The following is a 21,571-nucleotide window of genomic DNA, read 5'->3' as shown; positions in this document are numbered from 1 at the left end:
TGCCTTTTCATAACACAGCAGCATCTAGTTATAAAGTTTGCAAAAAAAATGTTGTAGTGCTTTTTAAAGACTTTGCTTCTCAGATGGTTATGCTTTTTCATAACAAAGCAGCATCTAGATATAAAGTAAATGGATACAAAATGTTATAGTATTTTTTTAGGTTTTGCTTCTCAGATGGTTCGTTATACTTTTTCATAACATAGGGTCTTGGCAATGTAAATTCTTCCATAGTTTGATGAAAATAGACATACACGAACAAGTAACATAAGTTTTATTATTTCAGTATTAATAAAGTATTATTTGAAATGAAATGAAGATGTCATAACGGCAGTTGTTTCCTTTTTGTTGGGATAACATGCATATTGTCCTGGTAATTTTCTTTGTTTTGGGTGGGTTTTTTTAGGAATCCAAAGGAATTTAAAAGTGTGTTACACTCGGCAGTTTGAACACAGTTTGGGGGATATACAAGCTTTGGTATGGGTCCTCAGTACTTCACGTTGGCGTCGGTATTCAATCACGAATACGTTTCATACCCTGTCTATGAACTCTCAAGCTTGCAACTATTCTATGACACCATGGAAAATCATGTAAGAGGATTAGAATCTCTCGGACGGTCTCATGAGACTTATGGGGATCTCCTCGTTCCAATTGTTCTGGCAAAGTTACCCTCTGATATGCGAACAAATTTAGCTTGCGACCACGATGGTCCTGAATGGAAGTTCCAACAGTTAAGGGAATCCATCCTCAAAGAAATTCGAATCCTGGAAGTAGGCGTACACACATTCTCCAAAGGGTGCTTCTACAGGAGTTCCCCCTGCAGTCACCAACTCATTTCTCACTCAAACTGAAAGGAAGCCATCAGACCCTCCACGATTTAGACCACCAGGAACAAAGGGGAAATGTACATATTGTAAGGGCTCTCACCAAGCATACAACTGCAATGTGGTAACCGACTGTCAAGAAAGGTGGGCTATCGTCAAGGGAGGGAAACTCTGTTTTAACTGCCTGGGAAGCCACAAATCTACTGCCTGTCAATCACGATACCGATGCCATAAATGTCGAGGGAAGCATCACACCAGTCTCTGCACAGGACCACCACCTTTGACACCCAATGCCAACTTCCGAGGTACTAATCAACATCAAGCACCTAGTACTCCTAATACCAGACCCCAAGCCACAAATCAATGTGAACAACCACCAGCAGCTCATGTGCATGCCACTGTTGCACCAATACAACTCACACCTCCAACCAGTTTGGCACACTTGGGTCAGACTTCCTTGCTCAAGACAGCTATAGCTACAGTGTGCACAGATCACATTTGTTGTGAAGCCAACATTCTCTTTGATGAAGGGGCTCAACGTTCATTCATCACTCACACCCTAGCTAACCAACTGGGACTAGAAACCTCAGTAAAGGAAGATATTCATCTATCAGCCTTTGGAGGACAAACATCAGCTGTTAGACACCTTCCTCTGGCTACTGTAAACGTTGTGACAACTTCTGGTGAAAAAATCCCACTCCATGTTTTAGTGGTAGAGAAGATAGCTTCACCCCTTCAAACCCATATGCACCAAGGTATAGGAGACCTCCCTCACCTTAGAGGACTAAAACTTGCACATCCAATTACATCTGATGAGAGCTTTGAAGTTTCACTCGTTATTGGTGCAGATCATTACTGGGATTTGATTGAAGATCATGTTATCCGTGGACATGGACCAACAGCGGTTGCGTCAAAAATTGGTTATCTCCTTTCCGGACCATTACAAGCATCCTCGAGTCTCCCTTCAACTACTGTTGTGAACTTACCGCAAACCATGTCATCTACAAAGGAGGATGAACTTGACCTAGACAAATTTTGGTCTCTAGAAGCTATGGGCATCTCTCCACAATCAGAGAAGAATGATCATGAAGTTTTCCTGGAAAACTACATCAATACCTCAATCACAAGAAATCAAGATGGCAGTTTCAATGCAAAATTCCCCTGGAAGGAGGACTCCCCAATACTTCCAACAAATTACATCAAGTGTGAAAGGCGCACCCGTTCTACGGTTCGTCGTCTTGCTGCCACACCTCAACTCTTGACTACTTATGGGAACATCATAACTGAACACGAAGCACGCGGATTCATTGAGAGAGTTGATGATGCCCAGCCTACAGACAATGCGCACTATATCCCTCACCACCCAGTAAAGAAAGACTCCGCTACAACACCAATCAGAATTGTTTATGACTGCAGCTTCCACTCTTCACCTGACGCCCCTAGCCTGAATGATTGCCTTCTTGTTGGCCCCCCATTCCTTAACAGCATGTGTTCGATTCTTCTGCGGTTCCGTACCTTCACTTATGGCTTGTCAACAGACATCGAAAAGGCATTCCTCCATGTTGGCCTGAATGAAAGTGATAGAGACTTTACCAGATTTTCCTGGTTGTGTAACCCTGAGGATCCGGAAAGCAAGTTTCAAATCTACCGCTTCAAGACTGTTCTGTTTGGCTCTACCAGCTCCTCATTCATGTCGCATGCAACACTCCACCACCACCTGGACAACTACAACACACCTGTGGCTGAAGATATGAAGGAGAATATCTATGTTGACAATGTCATCTCAGGCTGCGATCAAGAACTAGAAGCTGTTGACTACTATAAGGAGGCACGGTCCATCATGAATGAAGCCCACTTCAACCTGCGCTCCTGGTCCTCAAATAGCTCATCACTCAGAGCACAAGCTGCAAAGGATGGTACCACTGATACAAATGACATTGTGAACATTCTTGGCTTGAAATGGGACCCTTCTACAGATACCCTTACTCTGACTTCAAGCAAAGACAAGCCCAAACAGCAGTTGGTCACCAAACGCAGTGTATTACAAGTCTCATCCAAGATCTACGATCCTGTAGGCCTCTTGTCTCCAGTAACCATAAGGGCCAAATTGCTGATCCAAGAATTGTGGCAACAACAGCTGGAGTGGGATGAGCCACTTTCACCTGAGCTGAGCAGCCGATGGCATGAAATTGCTGCCAGCATGAGGGAAGCAGCTACTATCACCTTCCCTAGACGCTTCTTCCCAAACTCTGAAGCACAGCCCACTGTACCCTACCTGCACGTATTTGCGGATGCCAGTCCTAAGGCCTATGGAGCTGTCTCCTATATCACCAGTGGCGATCAGTGCTCCCTAGTCATGGCTAAATCGAGAGTCGCCCCTTTAAAGAAGTTGACCTTACCACAGTTAGAGCTCATGGCTGCACTAAAGAGCGCCCTGGTACGGAGGCTTCTGGCAGCGACTTATTGGACTGACGAAGAGAGCTATTAAGAAGACACTTGGCAGAACATCTATCACCCTGACAGAACTTCAAACGTTCGCCGTCGAAGTAGAGGTCATTGTTAATGATCGCCCTATCACCTATGTATCAAGCGATTGTGCAGATAAAGAGCCCCTAACACCTTCTCATCTCTTAAATGGATGAAGAATCACTTCACTGCCTTACCCCATTGCTGATGATGATCCATTTGATCCCGACTATGGAAGTACCTCTGACATGAGGCAACGTGTAGCAGCACAAGCTCAGATCCTTCAACATTTCTGGAACAGATGGAGACACGAATACCTGACTTCTCTTCGTGAATTCCACAGAACCACTGGGACCAATGAGCAATCGATCAAGAAAGGAGACGTAGTGTTGGTCCATAACGAGGGTCCCAGATCGTCGTGGAAACTAGCAGTCGTAGAGGAAGTGATTAGAGGAGGTGATGGCCTTGTTCGGGCTGCGCACATACGTACAAGTACCGGATCCACCAACAGACCAGTCAATAAACTATATCCACTTGAAATAACTGCAAGTACCGCTGCCTCTAGACCTGTATCGCCTGACTGTCCTGAACAACAATCTACTACAGTCACATCATCCAGACCTAGACGAGCTGCAGCTGCTGAAGCCATGACGAGAATCGCAGATTGGACGAACAGCCTCCTCGCCCCCCCCCCCCCCCCCGGAGGATGTCATAGAGACTTAGAGACTATAATAAGTGAACATTCTAAGTACATTTTCTTACGCTATTTTATTGTTATTTGTAATCAAGCGAGTTGCGGTCAGCGGTTTCTGTTTACTTGATATGGTTCGTGTAACACACGCGAGAAACACATGGTTGTTTTCTGTATGCTTTCATGGCCGCCTTGAGAAACACTTATTCTCTGAATATACATAGTTTGAATGGAACTTTGTCGACTCCTCGAACACCACAGAACACTTGAAGTGTGTCGTTTAGAATACCTTAAAACCTCACGTATGCCTCAGTATTCAAACACGAACACGTTTCATAATTGCTTGAGTCTCGAGCTCGTGTTCCAGTCGGACGCTTCGGAACACTAGCGTGTTGTCTGAATGAACTACGCGGTAGCGTATATTACCTGCATAAAACCCGTTCTTGACGACGCAATACATCTTTGGCTGTGAAAAATGTGACATAACTTTCGTATTCATAGCGTGCGGTTCTCGAAAATTAGAGCACACTTGACGTATTCATTAGTATTCGAAGACATTCACGACAGAAGTGGCGTCGTGCATCGCGTGTTCCAGTCGCAAACTCTCAAACAACTAAGAGTATTCGAAAATGTTCGAGTCATAAATGATCGCTATATCTTCGAAGAACATCTAATGTAACATTAATCTACCAAAACGTGGCCCGTATGATTTATCGAACACTTCGAGTCGTTCACGAGTATTAAATTTGAATACGGAAAAACAGGCCGGATTTCTCTAGAATATTCCAGGTGTATTTCGAGTCAGCCGTAATCGAATACGTCAGAACATTGCGGCATACGTGACGTGCGCTGATCCGTATACACCGATTGCAAATATGGCGACGATGGCACCAAAGCGAGGCTTTTCGGTAGCAACCGTTGCTAAGGGCTGATCTCGTTTGTTTTCAAATATTAGTTTCCCGTCTATTAGAGTTTCTTGAGGCCGATTCCCAGTGTTTCTCTCTTCTGAGTTGAGAAATTTGAAAAAAATCCGATCAAAGTAAGGCAATTCTTTACCTTCAAAGAGTTTACAGTTTAGAAATTACGCATTGAATCCTGTTTTGTCGCGCTAGTGGCAAACGCTCGATTTCGTTGAAACGGTTGCGTACAGAATACATTCAGTATATAAACACAAGTGTTATTTTTCAATTCTTTGCATTCGACGCTTCATTAAAGCTTTAAAGTTGAAAACCGCGTTCTTAAATATCTAAAATTTGGGCTGAATAAGTGTCATTAAGTTTTTTCCAGCGTTAGAACATGCCTGATAACTGTTGCGTGCCACTGTGTTGTAAGAGTGGATATCGAGTAGGGCTGGACGGAGAAAAGATCACATACCACAGCCTTCCAACGGCTGATCCAGAAAGGCTTAAGGTATTTTTTCGATCTCTATTGATTTGATACACTTGCTGTTACATAAATTGTGGTAATTTTGTTTCACTTGTCTTATTTCATAGACTTGGCTTGTAAAGATTAAACGAGATGTCTCCACAACGTTCCAGATCACGAAGCGAACTAAGATCTGCTCGTTGCATTTCAAGCCAACTGATTTTCGGAAAGGCTTAACAGGTCGCCGAGTTTTAAAACATGATGCCGTTCCCTCAATTTTTCAATGGTCTGCACCATCTCCTAAGAGGAAATCGCCACGTAAGCGGTCACAACTCCCATCTTCATCGGCTGAAATGCCATCCTTCAGTAGCTTGAGTGAAGCAGACAGCGACACTTCCGCTCCGGATGAAATCGACAATTTACGCGCGCACATTGCGAAGTTAGAACAACAAGTCAATTCACTTGAGCTCGAAAATAAACAACTTTTGAAGAACGTCGACGAACTTCTCGAAAGCCAGTTTGGCATAGCACGATTTAAAGAGTCGGACTCTGATATCAATTTTTACACGGGATTTCCTAATTTCCAAACCCTTCTGGCTTGCGACAATTTTTTAAACCCAGGTGAGAATGGTTCTAACATTGTTTATGTTAACAGTGCGAAGGAAGACCTAGAGTTTTCATCATCAATTAATGCAGATGGCTTTTTGGGAAATAAACCCGGCCCACGTCGAAAACTTAGTACCCTAGACGAATTTTTCCTGGTGCTTGCGAGAATGAGACTTGGGTTATTTGAACTTGATTTAGCCCACAGATTCAGGATACATGTTTCTACAGTAAACAGGATTTGTATTTCCTGGATCAATTTTTTGTACTTAAAATTTGGCTTCCTTAACATCTGGCCAAACAGAGAGGCAATAGATAAAGCAATGCCCCAGTCATTCAGGGATAAGTATCCAAAGACAAGGATCATTATTGATGGAACAGAGATCAAATGTCAGACCCCTTCTTCCCTAGTTTTACACAGTGAAACCTATTCTTCGTACAAGAGCCATACAACATTTAAAAGTCTGATTGGTATCGCACCCAGTGGCCACATAACATTTATTTCCCAACTCTATGCAGGAAGTATTTCAGACAGGGAGCTCACAGTAAGGTCAGGGTTACTCAACTTGCCTTTTGATCAAGGTGATGTGGTGATGGCTGACAAGGGGTTTACCATTTCTGACCTGCTTGAACCTATTGGTGTTGGCCTGAATATCCCCCCATTTCTTGGTTTGCGAAGTCAACAGACCCCTTCAGAAGTTATTGCCACTCAAGAAATAGCTTCAGAAAGAATTCATGTGGAAAGAGCTATAAACAAAGTGAAAAACTTTCACATTTTTAATCAAGTCATTCCATTGTCTTTAGCTGGTAGTCTAAATCAAATGTGGACTGTTTGTGCCATGCTTACCAACATGCAAAATCCCATTATTACTTATATAGCCATCACTTTTAACATTAGTATATACCACACAAGTGAATAGTGCTTTTCACGTGCACTGATTGGTTCACTGTGGTGATTAACAAAGTACTATATACCTCTGAGCAACTAAAGAGAAACAAACTGTCTTTGCATGTCGCTGTGTTTACCAAAAGTGAGGTTTTGGTCTAGTAGTTATTCAACTTGTGTGATATACACTAAAGCACTGATTATTCACCTCAGTGTCAGTGAATGTGGTAGATATTTACCTCGCTGCTTTGCAGCTCGGTAAATATCCACCACTGTTCACCTCCACTTCAGTAAATAATTGTTAATTAACAAAACTATTTTGAGTAACGACAAAAAGAAAACTGGAAAAAAACATTGTAAATTATGTTAATGTGTGATTTCAGAAAATATAAATACCCACTCAATTGATTTTAGGGAAGTCAGTTGGCAGGGGTAGGGAGAGGGAGGAAAAGGCTCAAAAGCCAAAATATTTTATTTTTCAAGTGAAAGTGACAATTCCAGAGAATTTCAGGGCAAGGGGTTTTACCCGAAAAGCCTTCTATGGGGAGGTATCATGTTTTCTGGAACCACACAATAAATAATTGGTGGCTTATTACAGTGCAATTACTAGGTTTCATGTAAAAAGTGTAACATGATAATTTCTACTTAATTTCCACTGATGCTACTTGATGATGTTGCCACAACATTAACTGTGCCAGCTGTGCTTGCAGAACACGCTTCAGCTGGCAGTGCCTTGAAGAATTTAGCAAAGTACTTAAAAAAGAACTGTTCTAATTTTAACAACATGGCAGCAAAAAACTCAGCATCAAAATAGATATGTTCAATGACCATTCCCTGAAAGGTGTAGGTGACAAAGTCACACCACTTTGCCCCTGTTATCCCCATCTGCCCTTGGACCTGACAGTAGTATTTGTGGTTTTCCTTTAAAACCGGGAAATCATCTTTCATTTCCAAATGAAATTGACCATCACCAGCACATGCTGTCTCGGGTGTGACATTTCTATGTTTGTAAGGACATTTAATTTCAAGGATCCCATATGGGTTGTCCTCTGTCACATCAATAACTTTTGCATCTGGTGAGCAACCAAGGAATGGAAAAGCAGGGTTTACCACAAATCCCGATGGAAATGTTTTTACAGGATGCCCACTGTGCTTTAGATAGTTCTCATATTGCTCTAGGGCTTTACTTTCATACTCAATCCCGTGTTTCAAGGGTTCAGGTAAATTTCTCGAGTTGCTAGAGGTATTTCCGTCCCCAACAAGGCCCTTGAGAAAAGCATTACTGACAGATTTTCGACTTAAAATGTCTCCAAATGTCGAAGCTGTCAATCTGGGTCTCCTTTCACTCCACCATCGACTGTTATTTCGCTGTGACTGTGTTTCAGATTCGAGTGAATTAGCATCCTGTTCACTGATTCTTAGAGAATCATAAAATTGCTGATGTTCTGAAGTGCATTGTGTGACAATAAACAGGGGAAGATATAAAGATACTGGGAATGAACGATAATTTGTGATAGGTACAGTGTTGCTGTAACATTGCTTAGACAAATCAACATTGCATGTAACTTTGAAATTTCCTTCAGTGGGTGCCATTTGATAGCTAAGATATCCTCCCAAGGGTGCAGGCCCAGCTCTAGTGGGTACACTTTTACCCCCAGTATTCATGTACAAACTAAGCCCAAAGTTCTTGTTGATGTTTTGCAAATGGGCTTTGAAACTTTCAATCTCTATCTCACTTGGGGCTGCCTTAACTGCAGGATACAATGAACAGGCAATACCAGGTGAGGACTGTACAGAAGTGCTTCCTGACGCTGTTGTGCCTAGTTTGGGTTTTTTAAAGACCATATTCATCAATGGTTCTCATGAGATGCTCTTTCCTCTAGGCTTGTGCCACTGCTGGGGAAGGGAGGTGCACACCAAATCATCTGGGACTGATTTAGTTTTAGTCAAGTAATAGTGCGAAACAAGATACATTAGGCCTACCGCATGATTACAAAACCCAAGAGATCCAGCCACACAGGTGCACGATGATGCCAGGACATCAAAAGGTTGTTCAGTAGCAATTGCTAACTTGATTTTATGTGGGGATTCACTTTTCCGAAGGCTTCGATAGCAACGGGCCCTGAAGTAAAAGGTTTTGCTTTCTCTGTGGTGCTTGACTAAAACATTATGGAGATACCCTTCAATAAAAAAATTGACACCACGCTCAAACGGTTTCATGACCATGTAGTCAGGGGAATGCTGAATATTTTTACCAGAGTTTCTAATATACTTGACAATAGAATTGAAAGTGAAGGGGGGAAGGTCGTTCAGCATTTTGTCCATATCGTTCTCTTGGGGACAGAACCGAAATTTTTCTTCGTTCTCTCTAACAAGATCCGAATCACTCTTGCTGATTTGAAAAGGTGAAACAGCTTTCGCTTGATCGCCATGATCGTTTTCCCGATCGCCTGTTGCCACGGCAGGGGAATTTTTAAAGACTTCTTTTACTCTACAAAAGGAAGTGAATAAAGGACGCTTAACTTAAACTAGTAATCAGACGGACAGAAACAATGAAACGAACGTAAAATAAATTAGTTGAAAATTTATTGATTATCAACAGTCTCAATAATGCTTACTTTGCGACTAGCTGTGCCTTCACTTTTAATCCTTTGAGGCTCACATTTCTGCTGCGAAGAAGCTCTTTAAGTTCGTTTACATGTAAGTTCTCCACTGGTCTCTCCATGCTTATTTAGGAAACAAAAAACATACCGTAAAAGTCAATGAGGCATTTCAATAAACATCGCCATTGTGTTGTCGCCGCGAACTCAAATATGCATAACAATACAAATGCAACCGCTGCTTTTATAATAGCACTGACCTTTACAACTCCTCTCAGATGTAACTTGGTAATATTTCTTCGAATATCACTTCCAGAATGGGATTTTCTTTCCGTGTAGAAGCTGCAAAGATTTCTAAAACGTTTATAAATCGACTCGCATTTGCAAAGAAAACACAGAGTTGAGCCGCCTTAGCAACGGTTACTACCGAAAAGCCTCGCTTTGGTGCGATTGTCGCCATATTTGCGATCGGAGCGAATTCGGGCCCGAATATTTGGCTTTTCGCACAGCGGTGAACCTTCAAAACCAGGCACTCGCGACAAAACGATCCTTAAAACAGCGAAATTCAAGCTGAGATATAACTTTGTAATCTATTACAAAACGTTATAGCAAGTCAGAATGCTGTCGCGGGTGACAAATGTACGAAACTCAAGGCTTTTCATTGCGTTGCTGCTTTCCGTCGTTGTCACCGTGTCAGTCATCATTTCCTTTTTGCAGAAAAGCGACTTGTATCATCGCGGCATTTCACCTGGTACACCGCAAGATGCTCCACAGAACGTTGCCCTCGCCATAAACAAACAGTCGTTTAGCCCGGCGGCTGTAAAGGAAGTTGCGCTCACCATCAACAAAGAGTCATTTAGCCTGGCTGCAAAAGTTCCATTCTCAACAGCTAAAGAAGTCACTCTTCCACACCGAACCTATTTAATATCCCGTACACGATGCACCCAAACATTATTCCTTCTGATTTTGGTTGCAACTGCTCCAGACAATATTGATAGAAGGAAAGTTATCCGGAAAACATGGGCGAGCGATCCATCAATGAACATAAGATGGAAAACAATGTTTCTTGTCGGTCAAGCGAAAGACAGTACACAGGAGGAATATTTAAAAGCTGAGAACTTGATGTACAATGACTTAGCAAGAGGAGCACAGAGAGACACTTATCAAAATCTAACACTGAAGACACAAATGGGTCTGGAATGGGCGGCAAAATATTGCGACTTTCAGTTTGTAATGAAAACAGACGACGATGTCTTTGTCAATCCTTACAGACTAATGGACTATCTAGGAAACCCCGACACACCTAAAACTAAGTTGTATCTCGGACACGTGTGGCACAATGCGGAACCTCACCGTCAGGGAAAGTATGCAGTGTCCGTAGAAGAGTACAATAAAACCAGATATCCTGCCTTTTGTGGCGGCGTAGGCATCGTGCTATCGTCAGACCTTGTCCTGAAAATGGTGCAAATGTTTGATGCCAAGAAACCTTTGAAGCTTGAAGACGTGTACATAGGTACATTAGTGGAAAGGCTGGGAGTGACAGATGTGCGACACCATCAAGGATTTCGTCCTTTGCAGTTTGGGCCATGTAAATATTTCTCGGATACTATTGCTTATCATCAAGCCTCGATAAATTGCATGGAGAAATTGTTTAATCAAGCGATGAAAGAAAGACTGGAAGATGAAATTAAAAAATCCAAGGGTATGAAAACTGAGGAAAACAAACAACTATATAGTAATACCTCCGGTCAACTATGAATACCGGCAGTCAGAGACGCTTAATCACCCGAATTTCAGCTCCTAGTATCGTCTCAATTCGGCCTGGCCGGCGAATTTGATGGAAAACCTCGTATTTGGTTGAAGCAAACGGAAAATAATTGGTGGCAGACTTTGACACAACGCTCTCAAACATGGTTAACAAAGTGTGGCATCAAACTGAGGCCCTTAAACCCTGAGTATCGTTTAAAACTCGATCACTTCAGCAGCTAATGTTTGCCTCTCTCATTTTTTTCACTTTCTGAATCAGTATGTAAATATAGCGAGTTTTTCTAAGTCGATTTATGTTCGAAGGAAGCAATTATACTTTCCCCCTGAAGCAGAAATGGGCTTCAAATGCGCCTATAATCAAAACGCCCAACAAATAGCCCGTGAGGTTGTTGTATGCCTAAACGAACAAGAAAAGACAAGTACTGAACCAAAATCTGTAGTGGTCCCTTTTATTTCACTAGTCAGTCTCTATATATTTTATATATAAACAAGGTGATTTGCATATCTGTTTTCAGAGTGCTCAGTAGTAAACTAGAGCGTGATTATAACAGATGACGAACTGAGCAACTGTAGATCTGACTTGACATTTTATTACTATTTAGTTTCGTAGTACACAGCTTGTGTGCAGCACTCATGAGATAAAATTGCCAAATGCGAATTTACATCATTACACTGATTTGAAATACACATGCAACCGTTGGAAATATGATAGCTACAATAAGTGAATGCTTTTACAAAAAAAAAAGGAAAATTGGAAATTATAGATAAACACTGTTACTATTGTGTAACAACAGAAGCTTTAAAAGTTAAAATTTAGCATTTTTCCGGAAGAATTTGTTTGCATGTCTACATGAAGTTATCAGTTCATTCCATTTATTCAGAGAGGCTAACTCAGGTTTACAAAGGTACTTCTCCCAGAGGCATAGGTTACATTGATTTGAAGTGGGGTTATATGGGGCAGCTTGCTTTAAAATCTTTCAACTGACTTTGAACTTTGATTTATTGTCAAAGTGACTTGAAGGCTCACCCATGTAACCCCTCTTCAAATCAATGGAACCTACGCCTCTGGGAGAAGTACTTTATTATTTGTAAACCCGAGTTAGCCTCTCTGAACAAACAGAATGAACTGATTAGATAACTTCATGTAGACATGTAAACAAATTCCTCCTGAAAAATGTTAAATGTTAAATTTTAAATTTTAAATCTTCTCTTGTATTTCAATAATAACAGAGTTTATTCCTAATTTCCAGCTTTCCTTTGTTTTGTAAAAGCATTCGCTTATTGTAGCTATCACATTTCCAATGGTCGCTTGTGTATTTCAAATCAGTGTAATGATGTAAATTCCCATTTGACAATTTTTATCTGATGAGTACTGCACACAAGTTGTGTAGTACAAAACTAAATAGTAATAAAATGTCAAGTCAAATCTACATTTCATCAGTTCGTCATCTGTTATTTTATATATACATTATATTAAGGTGCATGTATACCCTGTTTCATTGATGACCACTACAAATTTCAAGACAATTTGCTATAGTAATGTCAAACCACAGTGAAATTTTGATATAATGAAGTGCCAAGGAATTGGCAAAGTATGTTCACTATAACAGGGTTTTGTATCAAGGTTCTTTTCTGTATAGTCTACTATTACTGGGGCCATGAAAATCATTCGTTATACTGAGGACCTCGTTATATAGAGGCTCGTTAAATCGAGGTTCCACTGTACTAACCATATTCCTTCCAAAGGTAAATATTGAAAATTGAGTTTTATTACTCATTTAGGTTATTAGCCTTAGGAGGAATTTGTTTGCATATCTACATGAAGTTATCTAATCAGTTCATTCTGTTTGTTCAGAGTGACTATTAGCCACTCATTTCAGGTTAAGAGCTGAAAGTTCAGAACAATATTGAATTTGATACTCAAATTTTGATTGGATTAATTAATGCATAAAAAGTTTGCACCATATCTAGCAAAAAATGAAAGGCTTCTAGAGCTTGCCTACCTTTGTCAGTGCAAAATGAAACATAATCTGTAACCTTGAACATTGTTGCTTGAATCGTTTTTAATGTTTTTAAGCCCACAAACTCTGGCCCTCACATCCTTTCATACTTTGTTTGCACTGTAAACTTGATTGATGTGGAACACAACTCTCTCTTCTCTCAAAGGCATCTTAAGTATGTTTTTGCATGCACTAGAAACCCAGGTGCTTACAGTGTAGCTTTCCAAATGTGACTGTAAAACTTTTTGGTCGTCAATCCTGTCAACACTTAGTGTTGATCTCAGGTCTTGGTTTGAATTTTCAGCTCTTTGTCTTGAGGTTACCCTATATCTTTCAGAGTGTCTTGCACCCACGACATTTAGCATGTCTAATTAAAGCCAATAAAGCTGGCTATCAATCTACACGTACATGTATACCAAGAATTTGGAAATAAAATGAATGATCAAATTTTTCAGGGTTTCTCTGCGCGAGCATCCAAATCACTTTTCGAAAGCTACCGTAAGTCAAAGTGAGTCTGCCTCAAATTTTGGACAGTAGCTAGTTTATCATCCATGTCTGTTAATTTTTATTTTGAAATATTTTTTCTCTGAGAGTGATTTTTGAATGATCACTCCACCATTCTTTAATCCTGTTTTGGAAATGTTCTGTAACTTTTTACTGCGATTGAATATGGCAACACACAGGCAATTTTTTTTAGTGTTTTGTGTCCAGAAACTGAGAAACAAATTAAATTAACAAGAAACAAAGTTCACTTTGACTTGTACATGTAGCTTTCAAAATGTGATAATAATAATAATAATGATTTGGAGGCCAGCACTAAAATGTCTAGAAAAATTTGGCAATTCATTTTATTTGAAAGTCCTTGGTATAGTTTGATAGCCAGCTCTATAAGTTTTAATTTGATATGGGGTTTACATACAATGTCTACAGATTAAATCGGATGCACTACATCCCTTTTGTGTGAGACACCTCTAAAGGTATATGGTAATGTTAAGAGGGTTCCAATTGTTGAACCAAATAATAATGATGTTAGGGTGGTTTTCAATTGAGTGTCGTAAAACCAAAACCAAAACCAAAACCAATTACTTACCGATTAGACTTCTCAGCTAATCTCGAACTGTAGTAAAACCAAAACCAAAACCAAAACTAAAGTAATTGTCTAATTACTTTCGACACTCAACTGAAAACCGCTCTAAATATGCAAAGCAGCAATTCATTAATTCATCCCTAATTCTCTTTCGTAACATAGCAGCGTCTAGTTCTAAAGTTTGCATACAAAATGTAAGTGTTTTTTTAGACTGCTTCTCAGATGGTTCCGAACCTCTGCTTTTTCATAATATAGCAGCATCTAGTTAGAAAGTTGCATGCAAAATGTTATAGAAGTGGTTTTTTAGACTTTGCTTCTCAAATGCCTCATTATGCCTTTTCATAACACAGCAGCATCTAGTTATAAAGTTTGCAAAAAAAATGTTGTAGTGTTTTTTAAAGACTTTGCTTCTCAGATGGTTATGCTTTTTCATAACAAAGCAGCATCTAGATATAAAGTAAATGGATACAAAATGTTATAGTATTTTTTTAGGTTTTGCTTCTCAGATGGTTCCTTACACTCTTTCATAACATAGGGTCTTGGCAATGTAAATTCTTCCATAGTTTGATGAAAATAAACATACACGAACAAGTAACACAAGTTTTATTATTTCAGTATTAATAAAGTATTATTTGAAATGAAATGAAGATGTCATAACGGCAGTTGTTTCCTTTTTGTTGGGATAACATGCATATTGTCCTGGTAATTGTCTTTGTTTTGGGTGGGTTTTTTTAGGAATCCAAAGGAATTTAAAAGTGTGTTACACTCGGCAGTTTGAAAACAGTTTGGGGGATATACAAGCTTTGGTATGGGTCCTCAGTACTTCACGTTGGCGTCGGTATTCAATCACGAATACGTTTCATACTTTACATGAGTCTCGTGTTCCAGTCGAACACTACAGAACACTTGAACTGTGTCGTTTAGAATACCTTAAAACCTCACGTATGCCTCAGTATTCAAACATGAACACGTTTCATACTTCGCATGAGTCTCGTGTTCCAGTCGAACACCACAGAACAATTCAAGTGTGTCGTTTAGAATACTTTAAAACCTCACGTATGCCTCAGTATTCAAACATGAACACGTTTCATACTTCGCGTGAGTCTCATGTTCCAGTCGAACACCACAGAACACTTGAAGTGTGTCGTTTAGAATACCTTAAAACCTCACGTATGCCTCAGTATTCAAACATGAACACGTTTCATACTTGCATGAGTCTCGAGCTCGTGTTCCAGTCGGACGCTTCGGAACACTAGCGTGTTGTCTGAATGAACTACGCGGTAGCGTATATTACATGTATGAATTCAAAGTATATGCGATCTGCGCGTGTATACGTTTATCCTGGAATACGTGATCTTAACGCCAAAGCTATTGAATTCTAGAGTATTCATGGCGTGTACAACCGTGACGTGGACCTGGAAAATTCTTATCGAATATGGGCATACGCAGGAGCACGACCGTGTATTCGTTTCGTTGACCAGAACAATTGTACTTTTTTAGTTCATGTTGTCGGCGCAGCGCATGTGTTTTGCTTGAGTCAAGAAATTTACACGCTTTGTTGTAACTTCGAATTCCACTCATTCGGTTTTGACCGACGTTTTTGGGATAATCACTACAAAGCGATTTCTCTTTGTGTGACCCGTCTCGTCTGAAATGGTTAACACAGCACGAAACCACAAATTGGACACTACGGGATACGTAAAGTTCCACAAAGTTAAACTGACTAGAGACACGTAAAGCTGCGCAAAGTTTGGTTAGTAAGAGGAATCAAGTTCGTTTCGGAGAAGTTTTGGTGTATTCGGTGGAGAAAGTCCCGAGACCTTCAGACAGATATCTTTTCTCTGTGGGATGAGTTTAACTCCGGAGCCCGCGGGGCAACGAAACTCCTAAATAACGGCCCAATAGCTTCCTCAGTCGACTCCCTGCCATCATATCAACATTGCATTACGCTTGAACAAGAAATCACAAAATGTATTACGGAAAACACTTTAATCAGATTTTTTGCTCGAGGTTACTTTTGAAACGAAATTGACCTTAAATGTGTTTCGAAACGACTTGTAACGAAATGAGAGAAACGACCAACATCAGCATTCTGAGTGTCCGACCTTCAACAAGCACGGATCAGCGGTTTTCCACATTAGATACCAGGTTCTCTCGATTGTCGCGCCATTTTTTTGGCGTCCTTTTTGAAAGGTGTGAAATGTTGAAGCTTGCACCGATCTCTTGGTCCTTTTCCACTGTTTAAAAACTCTACTTTGGCGGACAAAATTCATTTTATCTTCACTTCTTCTCTTGTACGATTTCAAGCAGTTTTTGGTGGCATACAGCTGGTGAAAACATCGATACATATGTCGTAGAGACTTAGAGACTATAATAAGTGAACATTCTAAGTACATTTTCTTACGCTATTTTATTGTTATTTGTAATCAAGCGAGTTGCGGTCAGCGGTTTCTGTTTACTTGATATGGTTCGTGTAACACACGCGAGAAACACATGGTTGTTTTCTGTATGCTTTCATGGCCGCCTTGAGAAACACTTATTCTCTGAATATACATAGTTTGAATGGAACTTTGTCGACTCCTTGATATTTCTTCATTGTAACTCTGTCTTCACGACATAATTTTGGTGCCGGGACCAGGATTTCAGGCCAAGAATGAGGGACAATCTACCCAAACACAGAGCTTCACGAGCGGGCTACAGAGCTCATCTAACACAAATTCTTCAGAAGGCTCCCACTCTCATGGCTAAGGAAACGCCAACAGAAGAAGACATTGTATCTCTGAACAACATTTTGGAACAGCTGGCATGAAAGAAGGAGAAAATTAAGGGTTTGGACGAAAAGATCGCCGCTCTACTCGAAGAACCAGACGAAATAGAGAAAGACATCTTCGAGACTGAAGTTATTCAGGATGAAATCGACGAAACATCCTCACAGATAAGTAACTTCCTTAATGTGTTATCTTCTAAGAAAACCCTAAACACTGTTTCCTCCGATACTGTGGGACAATCACTATCGTTACCTCATGGGAATGCATCAGTAGAAGTTGCCTCAGGAAGTCATGATTAACCCCCGCTAGAAACTTTAGAAACTTTACCCTCACCAGTGAATGGGCAATCGGAACCTCCACCCGTACCTCAAGGTGCCTCCAACGGAACTCAACAAGCCTCTTCCCAAGTTATTCACGTTCCCCTGAATATGCAACCACCGCAACAAAATCCACCTGGGAATACCTCGAATCCTTCACCTCACTCGTCAAGTAATCAAACTCCTAACCCTCACAATCACAGCAGTCGTCTTCCAAAGTTAAACTTACCAACCTTTTCTGGAAACCCACTACATTGGTTCACATTCTGGGATTCTTTCGAAGCAGCAGTCCACTCTAACACAGGCCTTGGTGGGGTACAAAAATTCACCTATCTTAAGGCTCGACTAATGGGTGATGCGTCGAGAGCTGTGGCTGGATTCCCCCTTACAAATAGCAATTATGAGCAAGCCGTAAACCTCTTAAGGGAACGTTTTGGGCAACCAAACAAAATCATCAGTGCGCACATGCAAGCTCTTCTGGATCTCCCGAACCCTGTCTATGAACTCTCAAGCTTGCAACTATTCTATGACACCATGGAAAATCATATAAGAGGATTAGAATCTCTCGGACGGTCTCATGAGACTTACGGGGATCTCCTCGTTCCAATTGTTCTGGGAAAGTTACCCTCTGATATGCGAACAAATTTGGCTCGCGACCACGATGGTCCTGAATGGAAGTTCCAACAGTTAAGGGAATCCATCCTCAAAGAAATTCGAATCCTGGAAATAGGCGTACACACAAATTCTCCAAAGGGTGCTCGTACAGGAGTTCCCCCTGCAGTCACCAACTCATTTCTCTCTCAAACTGAAAGGAAGCCATCAGACCCTCCACGATTTAGACCACCAGGAACAAAGGGGAAATGTACATATTGTAAGGGCTCTCACCAAGCATACAACTGCAATGTGGTAACCGACTGTCAAGAAAGGTGGGCTATCGCCAAGGGAGAGAAACTCTGCTTTAACTGCCTAGGAAGCCACAAATCTACTGCCTGTCAATCCCGATACCGATGCCATAAATGTCAAGGGAAGCATCACACCAGTCTCTGCACAGGACCACCACCTTTGACACCCCAATGCCAACTTCCGAGGTACTAATCAACATCAAGCACCTAGTACTCCTAATACCAGACCCCAAGCCACAAATCAATGTGAACAACCACCAGCAGCTCATGTGCATGCCACTGTTGTACCAATACAACTCACACCTCCAACCAGTTTGGCACACTTGGGTCAGACTTCCTTGCTCAAGACAGCTATAGCTACAGTGTGCACAGATCACATTTGTTGTGAAGCCAACATTCTCTTTGATGAAGGGGCTCAATGTTCATTCATCACTCACACCCTAGCTAACCAACTGGGACTAGAAACCTCAGTAAAGGAAGATATTCATCTATCAGCCTTTGGAGGACAAACATCAGCTGTTAGACACCTTCCTCTGGCTACTGTAAACGTTGTGACAACTTCTGGTGAAAAAACCCCACTCCATGTTTTAGTGGTAGAGAAGATAGCTACACCCCTTCAAACCCATATGCACCAAGGTATGGGAGACCTCCCTCACCTTAGAGGACTCAAACTTGCACATCCAATTACATCTGATGAGAGCTTTGAAGTTTCACTCCTTATTGGTGCGGATCACTACTGGGATTTGATTGAAGATCATGTTATCCGTGGACATGGACCAACAGCGGTTGCGTCAAAAATTGGTTATCTCCTTTCAGGACCATTACAAGCATCCTCGAGTCTCCCTTCAACTACTGTTGTGAACTTACTGCAAACCATGTCATCTACAAAGGAGGATGAACTTGACCTAGACAAATTTTGGTCTCTAGAAGCTATGGGCATCTCTCCACAATCAGAGAAGAATGATCATGAAGTTTTCCTGGAAAACTACATCAATACCTCAATCACAAGAAATCAAGATGGCAGTTTCAATGCAAAATTCCCCTGGAAGGAGGACTCCCCAATACTTCCAACAAATTACATCAAGTGTGAAAGGCACACCCGTTCTACGGTTCGTCGTCTTGCTGCCACACCTCAATTCTTGACTACTTATGGGAACATCATAACTGAACATGAAGCACGTGGATTCATTGAGAGAGTTGATGATGCCCAGCCTACAGACAATGTGCACTATATCCCTCACCACCCAGTAAAGAAAGACTCTGCTACAACACCAATCAGAATTGTTTATGACTGCAGCTTCCACTCTTCACCTGACGCCCCTAGCCTGAATGATTGCCTTCTTGTTGGCCCCCCATTCCTTAACAGCATGTGTTCGATTCTTCTGCGGTTCCGTGCCTTCACTTATGGCTTGTCAACAGACATCGAAAAGGCATTCCTCCATGTTGGCCTGAATGAAAGTGAGAGAGACTTTACCAGATTTTCCTGGTTATCTAACCCTGAGGATCCGGAAAGCAAGTTTCAAATCTACCGCTACAAGACTGTTCTGTTTGGCTCTACCAGCTCCCCATTCATGTTGCATGCAACACTCCACCACCACCTGGACAACTACAACACACCTGTGGCTGAAGATATGAAGGAGAATATCTATGTTGACAATGTCATCTCAGGCTGCGATCAAGAACCAGAAGCTGTTGACTACTATAAGGAGGCACGGTCCATCATGAATGAAGCCCACTTCAACCTGCGCTCCTGGTCCTCAAATAGCTCATCACTCAGAGCACAAGTTGCAAAGGATGGTACCGCTGATACAAATGACATTGTGAACATTCTTGGCTTGAAATGGGACCCTTCTACAGATACCCTTACTCTGACTTCAAGCAAAGACAAGCCCAAACAGCAGTTGGTCACCAAACGCAGTGTATTACAAGTCTCATCCAAGGTCTACGATCCTGTAGGGCTCTTGTCTCCAGTAACCATAAGGGCCAAATTGCTGATCCAAGAATTGTGGCAACAACAGCTGGAGTGGGATGAGCCACTTTCACCTGAGCTGAGCAGCCGATGGCATGAAATTGCTGCCAGCATGAGGGAAGCAGCTACTATCACCTTCCCTAGACGCTTCTTCCCAAACTCTGAAGCACAGCCCACTGTACCCTACCTGCACGTATTTGCGGATGCCAGTCCTAAGGCCTATGGAGCTGTCTCCTATATCACCAGTGGCGATCAGTGCTCCCTAGTCATGGCTGAATCGAGAGTCGCCCCTTTAAAGAAGTTGACCTTACCACAGTTAGAGCTCATGGCTGCACTAAAGAGCGCCCTGGTACGGAGGCTTCTGGCAGCGACTTATTGGACTGACGAAGAGAGCTATTAAGAAGACACTTGGCAGAACATCTATCACCCTGACAGAACTTCAAACGCTCGCCGTCGAAGTAGAGGTCATTCTTAATGATCGCCCTATCACCTATGTATGAAGTGATTGTGCAGATGAAGAGTCCCTAACACCTTCTCATCTCTTAAATGGATGAAGAATCACTTCACTGCCTTACCCCATTGCTGATGATGATCCATTTGATCCCGACTATGGAAGTACCTCTGACATGAGGCAACGTGTAGCAGCACAAGCTCAGATCCTCGAACGTTTCTGGAACAGATGGAGACACGAATACCTGACTTCTCTTCGTGAATTCCACAGAACCACTGGGACCAATGAGCAATCGATCAAGAAAGGAGACGTAGTGTTGGTCCATAACGAGGGTCCCAGATCGTCGTGGAAACTAGCAGTCGTAGAGGAAGTGATTAGAGGAGGTGATGGCCTTGTTCGGGCTGCGCACATACGTACAAGTACCGGATCCACCAACAGACCAGTCAATAAACTGTATCCACTTGAAATAACTTCAAGTACCGCTGCCTCTAGACCTGCATCGCCTGACTGTCCTGAACAACAATCTACTACAGTCACATCATCCAGACCTAGACGAGCTGCAGCTGCTGAAGCTATGACGAGAATCGCAGATTGGACGAACAGCCTCCTCGCCCCCCCGGAGGATGTCGTAGAGACTTAGAGACTATAATAAGTGAACATTCTAAGTACATTTTCTTACGCTATTTTATTGTTATTTGTAATCAAGCGAGTTGCGGTCAGCGGTTTCTGTTTACTTGATACGGTTCGTAAAACACACGCGAGAAACACATGGTTGTTTTCTGTATGCTTTCATGGCCGCCTTGAGAAACACTTATTCTCTGAATATACATAGTTTGAATGGAACTTTGTCGACTCCTCGAACACCACAGAACACTTGA

The 21,571-nt window shown here is 41.6% G+C and overlaps 4 protein-coding genes and 1 pseudogene across 4 annotated transcripts; all 5 read left to right on the top strand.

The window, feature by feature from the left end:
- The first annotated feature begins 360 nt into the window (after positions 1-360).
- Positions 361-4,213, top strand: LOC149102535 (uncharacterized; annotated as a pseudogene).
- A 1,041-nt stretch (positions 4,214-5,254) lies between these two features.
- LOC149102534 (uncharacterized) lies at positions 5,255-9,035 on the top strand. The gene is made up of 2 exons (XM_089273519.1): positions 5,255-5,388; positions 5,472-9,035. The coding sequence occupies exons 1-2, from the start codon at positions 5,275-5,277 to the stop codon at positions 6,864-6,866; spliced, it is 1,509 nt and encodes a 502-aa protein (XP_089129645.1). The 5' UTR covers positions 5,255-5,274; the 3' UTR covers positions 6,867-9,035.
- A 1,000-nt stretch (positions 9,036-10,035) lies between these two features.
- On the top strand, positions 10,036-12,629 carry LOC149102533 (beta-1,3-galactosyltransferase 5-like). The gene has a single exon (XM_089273521.1). It carries the CDS (start codon positions 10,051-10,053, stop codon positions 11,188-11,190), a length of 1,140 nt encoding a protein of 379 aa, XP_089129647.1. The 5' UTR covers positions 10,036-10,050; the 3' UTR covers positions 11,191-12,629.
- A 3,125-nt stretch (positions 12,630-15,754) lies between these two features.
- Positions 15,755-18,466, top strand: LOC149102532 (uncharacterized). Its single transcript, XM_089273522.1, has one exon. It carries the CDS (start codon positions 17,483-17,485, stop codon positions 18,464-18,466), a length of 984 nt encoding a protein of 327 aa, XP_089129648.1. The 5' UTR covers positions 15,755-17,482.
- A 433-nt stretch (positions 18,467-18,899) lies between these two features.
- On the top strand, positions 18,900-20,642 carry LOC149102531 (uncharacterized). Its single transcript, XM_089273339.1, has one exon. It carries the CDS (start codon positions 18,900-18,902, stop codon positions 20,640-20,642), a length of 1,743 nt encoding a protein of 580 aa, XP_089129465.1.
- Positions 20,643-21,571: the final 929 nt, after the last annotated feature.

This window comes from Orbicella faveolata, unplaced genomic scaffold (assembly GCF_042242905.1).
Source record: "Orbicella faveolata isolate gen_17 unplaced genomic scaffold, um_ofav_v1 contig_35, whole genome shotgun sequence".
Classification (NCBI taxonomy): domain Eukaryota; kingdom Metazoa; phylum Cnidaria; class Anthozoa; order Scleractinia; family Merulinidae; genus Orbicella; species Orbicella faveolata.
Note: the sequence above shows the minus strand (reverse complement) of the source record. Positions and strands in the feature narration are given on the sequence as shown.

Coding starts and splice junctions, on each gene's coding strand:
- LOC149102534 (XM_089273519.1), top strand. CDS start 5,275: ATGCCTGATAACTGTTGCGTGCCACTGTGTTGTAAGAGTGGATATCGA. Junction 5,389..5,471: donor CTGATCCAGAAAGGCTTAAG/GTATTTTTTCGA, acceptor CTTATTTCATAG/ACTTGGCTTGTAAAGATTAA.
- LOC149102533 (XM_089273521.1), top strand. CDS start 10,051: ATGCTGTCGCGGGTGACAAATGTACGAAACTCAAGGCTTTTCATTGCG.
- LOC149102532 (XM_089273522.1), top strand. CDS start 17,483: ATGCAACCACCGCAACAAAATCCACCTGGGAATACCTCGAATCCTTCA.
- LOC149102531 (XM_089273339.1), top strand. CDS start 18,900: ATGCACCAAGGTATGGGAGACCTCCCTCACCTTAGAGGACTCAAACTT.